The following is a 9663-nucleotide window of genomic DNA, read 5'->3' on the forward strand; positions in this document are numbered from 1 at the left end:
AATGTATTTGTCTGTCTGTTCCCTTTTGGCTCCATCTGTTCAACTGATTTTCAATTACAATAAAAAAATTAATATCATAAAACAAATCATATTATGGATATGTAAAGGTACCAACCTTATATTGTATTTAATTGCCTTATTAACTAATCATTTTATTTTCTTTGGAAAACCAACAGCTTAAATTGATCTTAATAATCTTAAAATTAGGTACTGATAATAAGTTTTCACAATTATTTTAAAATAAGTTTAATTATTATAAAAAGTAATGAATTAAGTCGGTTGTTTTATTTGAGTTAGATAAGTGATTTGTTTTACTTTTGAAGCATAAATAGGCTACAAAATAGATTATTTGGATGTTACTTGATTATAGTATTTTATTATTACTTTAAGAACCTATGGTTGCTTTCTTATATATTATTCTTATTAACGCATAATTTATTAATATCATCCCATTAAATCTTAAATCAGACTAAGGAAGAATGGTGAACTACTGCACCTATAACATGGGTGTTTCAGGAAATATTATAAATTAATAAGGACAAGACAATACATTATCTACGATATAACTGATAAAAATTACGATTGTGAGTCAGATATCGTAGGTATCTGGGCAAGAATCGGCTATATGACACACAATCATACTATCAGTTTTCGATACAGAAATTTACTTACTTTTCTAACGTTTGCCGTAAAACTATGAGCACGATGGCCAAAGGTATAGGATAGAGAAGGTGCCTGTAGTCTGCATAAACCACTGCTTTATCAGGACCAGGAGCAATATCGTCCCAAGTGGTGTTCGGAGGCAGCCACACATCTTCGTCCCAGAATTTATCTAACAAAGCACGTAACATTGTCCACACCAAACGCGTTCAACCGCAACAAATTCCCAACCAAACACACTATCCCACAGTCATCTAATCACTATTTAAATTCAAATTACGCTGCAAATGCACCTAATCGAGATCAAGTCCAAACCACAGCAAAAAACAATGTCTTTTGATTCATTTGACAGAAATTTGTAGAAATTGACAATTGATAACCATAGAGTTTGACAAGTGACAACCGTTTTTGACAAGTGACACTTGTTTCTGCATTTCACTCTAGTCTATGGTCATAAATTATTCTACACACATCAAGATTCCAGCTCGATTCCAAGCTGATTTACCAAAGACCAACACCAAAATGTATAAACTCAACTGTCAATTAATTGAATTGACATAACCATAGAGTAGGATACCACTGCTGTTCAAGGAAAAAATAATCGTGTACAAGTGCAATATTCAATTTTTCAAACACGAAACATATGCGAAAAGAATTCAATTTTTAAATGCAAATATTTACAAAGTATAAAGATTACTGATTAAATGGATTATTAGTAAGAATTAATAATTGAGCCTCGAGTTATGAACGATGTTATTTTGCCCAACTTGTGCTAACATCCTTATGGTGGAAGAAGGTCCCGAGGCAGGGCTCCGGTACGCTTGTAACACGTGCCCCTATGTGTATAATATAAAGAAGAAAGTGTCGTCCCGCACTTTCCCTAAACTGAAGGTTAATGTTGACATTTTTGATAAAATTGCATCGTCATAATATGCTTAACTGTTTTGGATATTGCTAAGCGATGATAGATAGATAGAGCTTGATAGTTTGGACTAGTATTTACTTTTCTTGCAGCATTATTTTCTGTATATTTTTGCGCACCTTTTAGTCTTTATTAGTAATTTAATCGATTGAAAGGACAAACCAATAAACCAACAAACACACTTTCGCATTTATAATAAGGATACTGATATATAAGAGAACTTTTTCTTTCAGGAACTAGATTATATTATGGGCGGTGCAGCCGCATGGGAGAACGTAGATTCAACTGATGCAGTTTGCCCCAAGTGTAGCCACGGTCGAGCTTTCTTCATGCAGCTACAAACTCGCTCTGCTGATGAACCAATGACTACATTCTACCGATGCTGCAACCACAAGTGTGCACATAACTGGCGGGATTAAACTTGTTAATAGTTCTTTAAAATAACATAACGGCTGCTTTAGACAGGCAATTTTTTCATTCAAAAGTTCTTTCAACAGCCAATTTCTTCATTCATTCAGAAGCTCTTAATGCGATAAGCCATATTATCTTATTCCATTGATATGAGTTTGATTTAAGTTTGACTATGAACATTATAAGAAGGTTAAACTTTCATAATAGTTATCTGGTGCGAAAGAAAAGTGTATCCCCAAAGATGAAGATTGACAAAATGGCTTCTGTAATCCCTTGTGGTCAAGAAAAATCATTTGTGAAAGCTGCAGACTTATTATCAAAAGGTCATGTTATAGCTGTACCCACTGATACTATATATGGTTTAGCCTGCAGTGCGAACTGTCCAGAGGCAATAAAAAAGTTATATACCATCAAAGGAAGGGATTCAGCCAAGCCGGTAGCTATATGTGTTACGTACATAACAGATATAAGGAAATGGGGTGAGGCGTCACATCTAAATGATGAACTACTCTGCAGTTTGTTACCTGGGCCTGTCACAGTGGTGTTAGAAAAAACTAAATATCTTGATAATCCATATTTAAATCCACACACAACTAAAATCGGTATACGTATACCAAATCATAACTTTATAAATAAAGTGACGAAAATGTTTGATAAACCATTGGCGTTAACTAGTGCTAATTTTAGTAATGAGCCTTCTACTCTATGTGTTAAGGAGTTTGAGCACTTGTATGGATATTTGGGTGCCGTATTTGATGGTGGTGTCCTTAGCCAAGGTCTAGAGCAAAACAGAACGGGATCTACAGTTATAGATTTGTCCATAGAGGGTACTTATAAAATTATAAGGAAGGGAACTTCTTATGATAGAATTATTGATGTAGTCGAAAGACATGGTCTAACTAGTTTGTAAATATATTAACTTTGTACAAAATGTGTATTAAATAATTTTAATTAACTATTTATCAGGTTTCATTAAATATTCCTTTTAATAATGTCTAGCACTTAAAATACAAAAAATGAAGAAAAATAATCATGGTAAACAAAATTTTATTTTTTGTACATTATTATAAATAATAGTCAAATGTTTTTACTGTAACTGTCTGTATCACAATATAAATAGTTAAATGAGATTTGAAGAAAGCAATAGCATAATAATTTACTAAATTGCATTACTATTTACATAAGTTCATCCTTTGAGAAAATAGTTTTTATCTACTTAGTAGCACTAAACATGGACACACAAAATTTAAACTTAATTAACATTTTGCCCTTTTTATTTACATGCATAAATTAACACAGAACTTTTCAAAAATTTACGTTGTCATATTGATACACTAAGAGGTTTTCTATTTTCGGGCAGTTTTGCTTCTAAACTCTGCCACCTGGCTGGTGGCCACACAATGCATACAGCTTTTGCATTAACCAGACCTAAAGATACTGGACCAAATGTATTGCTATCCAGTGTGTGGCCAGTATGGTCACCTTCGACCCAACAATGTCCTTCAGGTACTTTCACATACTGGTTTTGGTAGCCGAGCGTGTTTACGACGTCACCCGCTAAGGCTATGACCCTCTTAATAATCTTTTGGTTGGGATCCTTCGGTGACACTAACGATATTATATCACCACGGTTCACTTCGTAGTCGCTCACCGCCCAACGCGATAGAAATACGTAGTCAGTGTTTTTTGATTCGGGATTGAGCACAGGCTGCATAGAAATCCCTTCCACCCTGGCAACATAACCCACAGTGTCCAGAAAGGTTATCCCAACTGGTATACCGAAGAGCACCGATTTGAAAAAGCTTTTAAGCCACATTAATAAGCCGGCGTGCAATTTTGACCAACAAAAATCCTAGACATAGTCGCTTTATTGCAGTTTTCTATAGTTCATTTAGTGAGCATAATCAACTAATTGAAATTTTTTTCACATTTAAAATGTTTTCAAATTCGATTTTCAAGGATTATCATGATTTTCAGCGAAGCGAAAGGTCAATGACATTGACAGATGAATGACAAATGGACATATTTTGAAAAAAATACCACGGAAAAATACAGACTCACTCAAGTGATTTTTTCCCCCAACCGGTTTTTACGATTATTTTGCATTCTTACTTATTTTATTTGTATTTGTGTAATGTAATATATTTCATATTGCATCATTTCCCATTGACCTAGAATCATGAAATTTGGCAGGTAGGTATAAAAATATAGGTCTTATACACGCAAAGGAATAAATCCGAAAACCATCATTTTGTGTTACACCACAAAAATATGTGTTCATGAACAAATAATTAGCATTTTCAAAGTAAGATAATTATACCAAGTACAAAGGGGTATCATAACATGAAAGGGCTTTATCTGTATATTTTAAAAACAGATTTTTATTTAAATGTTTAAGCATACCTAATATATTTTATCGTGCAAAATGTCAAAAAAAGCACCCGAGTACGGAACCCTCGGTGCGCGAGTCTGATTCGCCGGATTTTTTATTATTTTTTCATTGCTCGCCGCGCCGTCGGCCGTCGCATCACTCGCATCGATTCACAATGTTTGATACGTTTACAATGTTACCCGTAACTAGTGCAGTTCTTTTAATGTACACTTAGCCTTATTGTTGTCGCGTCACTAAAATTTTGAGTGAATGATCATAGACTATAAAGTTTGATTTAGCTCACAAAAATACTCAAAAAGTGTTGATGCTTTCTGTAGTAAATTACAACCACCACCAATCAAACAGAAAATGTAGACGATTTATTTGTGTGTATCAAGTTTAATATCAATTAAAATTAAGTCAATAAATGAAAGTTTCTACAAATTGCGATCGAAAAATCATTTAGAAAGGACTGCCTACAGATGGAAGTGTTCCGTGGTCGAGAAAAACTTACAACCTGCATAATCAGCTGTCAGTGAGATAGATCATCTGTCCCTGTAAATATAAAAGCTAAAACAATCAAAACACTGTGTCGTTTCGCGCGTGTAAATAATGAAGTGAGCGATGAACAGAGACGTGACTCCGACTCTGCGCTCGGCGGGACCCGACTCCGACACAGATATGGGATAATAACCTATCGCACAGCGAGTCGATCGCTATGGCAGGAGCCCCTTGAGGTCACGCGGGGAGTTTCTCATTCGGAAGGTCAGTAGATGCCCCAGCATGTCCGGCGAGTTCCCCTTCGCGGCGAAAGCGGTGAGCCCCTTGAAGTGCATCGAGAAGCCGTGGGACCTGTGGGTCAGCGAGATCGGGCACCCGTCCCCGCGGCGAGACGATGGCGCCACGTTCACAGCGCCGGCGGCCGTGGACGGCAAGGCGGGTGCGCGCCGCGACAAGGGGCGGCCGCGCTACCGCCGCGCGGGCGTCAGCCGCCTGCGCTACGACAGCATGAGCCTGCACGGCCTGTTCCCGCAGATGGACGAGCTCAACGCGGCCGTGTGCCACATGTGCGGCGAGCTGGTCAAGTGCAGCGCCGCCTACCGCCACCTGCGCGACTCGCACGCCGAGCCGCTGCCACCGCCGCCGCCGCCCGCCGTCAAGCTCAAGGCCGCGCCCGGCCGCGCGCGCCACAAGCGCGAACCGCCGCCCGCGCCGCTGGAGCTACCGGCGCTGGCGGCGGCGCCCGACCTGCGCCTGCTGGAGGAGGCCGCCGCGGCCGCGCTCGCCGCCGACGTGCAGGTGAGCGTGGCGAGCGGCGAGCTGCCCGTCGTCAGCATCCAGGACCCCGAGGAGCTGCCCCTCGGCGACAACCTCACCGACGACATCTTCGCCATCATGAACTCCGAGGGCATCCAGAGCGCCGACGACATCACCAACGTGGCCGACTGGAAGAACATCATACAGGACATAGGCAACATGCAGGAGATCAATTTCCCATCCACCACCGACCCCGTACAAACTCAAGACTTATATCCCACGGTAGATGCCTCGCTGGCCGGGTACACTATAACGGATGCTGACTTGTCTAGTTTACAATTTGCAACCGACCCAACTCCCATGCTGCCATCTGTGATAGATCCTAGTTTACTCAACGCTCAAGCTTTAAAACCAGCGCCGACGACGCCCTCGACAAAAGCATCGACGCGCCGCGCCAGCAAGACCAAGTTCAACCTGCGCGAGTACGACCCCAACAAACACTGTGGTGTGGTGACGGCGGAAAACCCCAAGCCGTGCACGCGCTCGCTGACGTGCAAGGCGCACGCGCTGTCGCTGCGGCGCACAGTGGAGGGGCGCGCCAAGCCGTTCGACACGCTGCTCGCCGAGCACCGCGCGGCGCGCGACGCGGCGCAGCAGACGGCTGCGCTGCCGGAGCCGACGCCGGCGCTGGAGCGCCACGTGCACGACATCTACGCCAGCCTGCTGAGCGACGAGCCTGCGCTGCCCGACGCGGCGCTGGCGGCGCTGCTGAGCCCGCCGCTGCCGGCCGAGCCGCGCGCGCCTCCCGTGCCGCCGCCGCCTGCGCCGCCCGACGTGCCGCCGCCGCTCGTGCCGGCCGACGTGTGCTGGTACGCGGCGAGCCCGCGCCCGCTCGCGCTCTGCACCTTCAACGCGGCGCACGCGGGCGGCGCGGTCACCTTAGGTAAGAAGTTCGCGACCGTGCGGAGCAACATCAAGTCGTCGCTCTCGCGGTCGAGCAAGACTACCAGTGCAGTGAACAATTACTACGGGCAGAGCCTGTCGTTGTCCAAGACTATGCACATGAACAACGCGAGCAAAGCGAACAAGCCGGAAGTGCGGAAACTGATAGTGACGTGTAGTGCGGGGCGGCAGCACGCGCTCAGCGAGCTGTTCGGCGCGGACGTGCGGCACGCGCTCAACGGCCACGCGCCCCTCGCGGAGCGCCGGCCGCGTCCGCTCAAGGGCAAGCGCTCGGGCGGCGCGCTGGACCTGGGCTTCTCGCTGGACCCGCTGCTGGCCGACGAGAAGTACTGAACTGAGCCATCACCGGTTGTGTAGTCACATAGTAATTGTATATTTATTTTTCTGTAAAGAATCGAATCGCATTGTAAATGTTATAATCACGAATTTTGTCCCCGACGGATTATAAATGTTACGATAATGTTAAATCTCATTTTTTGTCAAGAGGTGAACTAATATTTGTATTATTTTGTATATTGTTTATAAGATTTTTTTATCGCCGACGCATCGCCGTCGGACGTCGACAGATTGATAGATTATGCAGAATGGTTGTATTTTTTCGATTGACGTAACTCACTGTTGATACTGAAATGAATACTGAAAATGGCCTAGGATTAATGTTTAATGTGATGAAAATTTCCATGTAAAAATATAAATACTATTAAATAAGTCTATCCGTAATAGTAAATCGCCTCCTTTTGAAAATACCTCAATAACTAAAATGTCTTGTTTTAATTCTCGCGAACACCTCACGAACTGGTTTGATATGGATTCCCACGGCTGGTGAAAGTCGCGGCAGTTCTCGTACTGACTCACTTGTTACCAATTGTTTTTATTTTTACAATTCGTAATTTTAATTAAAACCGTAGCATACTTTAATTGAAAAGGTAAACTTTTTTATTAAATTATCTCAATTAGTAATTATTTATCAATTTTTATTAATTATGACGATTCATCAGATTAGGCAGGCCCTACAATATTTTTTTTTTATAAAACAGTCCAACTTAAATTGTATGGTACTTAAATTATATACAATATACCTATACCAGTATCAATCCTGAAAATTATCTACTAAAATCAATGCGAAATAAATTATCAAAATAGGTCTAGCAGTTTTCTAATTAACTACCTGTCATTCATCCATGAAAATTGTTCCAGATAAAGAGACTATCTAACCAATATAGCAGCAAGTATTATAATATAAAGTCCTAGTGTACAACAGTATTTTTTAAAACTGGTGCACTATACTCTCTTACTGTCATAGTCGATGCGATACCATTTTACATGAGCAGAGAGAGATTAGGCCCAGGACCAAGGAGCCTTTACGAGCTCCCCGAAGCACGAGCGTATAACACCGCTAACTTGGGGCGGCTGATGAAAATTTCTTGGCAGAAAAACCCTATAAATTTTTATCTAACCCAGGACTAGATCGCGATCTCGATTTGCGTTCGGCAGTTGAATTTGCTAATAACTAGACCAACGGGACAGTTAGTCACAAAAAAAACAGTAAGTACCAATTTTTTGAACTAACTTATGCCCACGAATTCGTCCATGTTAGTTATTTTCCCATTTAAGCCCCATGGGAACTGACTTTCCCCGGGATAAAAGTAGCCTTACCCGGAATGCAAACTATCTCTGTACCAAATTTCGTCAAAATCGGATTAACAAATGGATCCTAAAAAGCTAACAAATATTTAACAACAAAATATAACAACTTTTGCAACACTAGCCATCCATACTAATATTATAAATGCGAAAGTGTGTCTGTATGTCTGTCTGTGTGCGCTATCTTTTCACGGCCCATCCGTTCAACTGATTTTAATGAAATCTGGAGATAGCTTGCATCCCGGGGAAGGACATAGGCTACTTTTTATTCAGGAAAATCAAAGAATTCCCACAGGATTTTTAAAACCTAAATCCACGCGGACGAAGTCTCGCGGGCATCATCTAGTATTATTATAAATGCGTCTATTTGTCGGCTAATCTGTAAGCTAGAAGAAAAAAAGTGTATTTGTTTGTTGGATTGTCTTTCAATTACGTTACCTCCGGCAGGCATCGATATAGACTACTTTTTATCCCGGAAAATGTAAAACCTAAAGCGGACATAATTTCATCATCATGATAACCCATCGCCGGCTCACTACTGACCACGGGTCTTCTCTCAGAAGGAGAAAGGTCATGGCTATAGCCACGCTGGCCAGATTGGCAGACTTCACACATCTTTAAGAACACTTTGGAGAAATCAGACATGCAGGTTTTCTTACGATGTTTTCCTTCACCGTTAGAGCAAGTGACAGCTTCAAAATGTTAGAGTTGTATGCCTGGAATCGAACCCCCGACCTCTCGAATAGGCGGAAGTTTTAACCACCAGGCTAGGACCACGGACATCATTTAGTTGGACATATTTTTCAATTCCCTAAGGGGAAACGAAAAATTCCTTTATTTTACCCCGGGCTGAATTTTCAAATATCCTCAATTCTTTCAATATTATGCTCACCTACGTATTAGTTAATAGCTTCTAGAGATCCGGCGGTTTGGTTTGAATGTGGTTTTTTTTCGATATAAGTTAGGCCTTGGCTGCAATCTCACCTGGTAAGTGATGATGCAGTCTAGAATGGAATGGGCTAACCTGGAAGGAGTATGGCAGTTTTTATTAAACCCATACACATTTGGTTTCTACACGGCATCGTACCGGAACGCTAAATCGCTTGGCGGCACGGCTTTGCCGGTAGGGTGGTAACTACCCACGGCCGAAGGCTCCCACCAGTGTTTCGGACAGTTTTCTACGCATTGGCACAGCAGGTTACCCAAAATTAACATTACCTTGGCCAAACAAACGCACATGCAAACTGTGGAACCAACTCCCATGGGTGGTGTTCCCACTAGATTACAACATGGGGTTATTCAAGGGGCGGACCAAGAAATTCCTTAAAGGCCGGCAACGCATCAGCGGTTCCTCTGGTGCTGCTAATGTTCATGGGCGGCGGTAATCACTTAACATCAGGTGACCCGCCTGCTCGTTATCTCTATTAAAAAAAAA

General features: G+C 42.0%; 5 protein-coding genes across 5 annotated transcripts in view; 3 read left to right on the forward strand and 2 right to left on the reverse strand.

The window, feature by feature from the left end:
- schlank (ceramide synthase schlank) overlaps nt 1-982 on the reverse strand; it is a 28278-nt gene extending 27296 nt beyond the window's left edge. The window contains exon 1 of the mRNA XM_034971838.2: nt 673-982. Coding sequence (XP_034827729.2) covers nt 673-851 — 179 coding nt within the window. The 5' untranslated portion in view covers nt 852-982. The remainder of the gene's footprint in view (nt 1-672) is intronic.
- A 252-nt stretch (nt 983-1234) lies between these two features.
- Nucleotides 1235-2258, forward strand: Polr3K (RNA polymerase III subunit K). The gene is made up of 2 exons (XM_034971995.2): nt 1235-1551; nt 1816-2258. The coding sequence occupies exons 1-2, from the start codon at nt 1411-1413 to the stop codon at nt 1999-2001; spliced, it is 327 nt and encodes a 108-aa protein (XP_034827886.1). The 5' UTR covers nt 1235-1410; the 3' UTR covers nt 2002-2258.
- Tcs1 (Threonyl-carbamoyl synthesis 1) lies at nt 2017-2953 on the forward strand. The gene has a single exon (XM_034971994.2). The coding sequence runs from the start codon at nt 2166-2168 to the stop codon at nt 2901-2903; it is 738 nt and encodes a 245-aa protein (XP_034827885.1). The 5' UTR covers nt 2017-2165; the 3' UTR covers nt 2904-2953.
- Nucleotides 2954-3023: 70 nt separating this feature from the next.
- LOC117984891 (mitochondrial inner membrane protease subunit 2) lies at nt 3024-3997 on the reverse strand. The gene has a single exon (XM_034971552.2). The coding sequence runs from the start codon at nt 3807-3809 to the stop codon at nt 3315-3317; it is 495 nt and encodes a 164-aa protein (XP_034827443.1). The 5' UTR covers nt 3810-3997; the 3' UTR covers nt 3024-3314.
- Nucleotides 3998-4644: 647 nt separating this feature from the next.
- LOC117985386 (ataxin-7-like) lies at nt 4645-7727 on the forward strand. The gene has a single exon (XM_034972083.2). The coding sequence runs from the start codon at nt 5148-5150 to the stop codon at nt 6915-6917; it is 1770 nt and encodes a 589-aa protein (XP_034827974.1). The 5' UTR covers nt 4645-5147; the 3' UTR covers nt 6918-7727.
- Nucleotides 7728-9663: the final 1936 nt, after the last annotated feature.

Source organism: Maniola hyperantus, chromosome 9, assembly GCF_902806685.2.
Source record: "Maniola hyperantus chromosome 9, iAphHyp1.2, whole genome shotgun sequence".
Classification (NCBI taxonomy): Eukaryota; Metazoa; Arthropoda; class Insecta; order Lepidoptera; family Nymphalidae; genus Maniola; species Maniola hyperantus.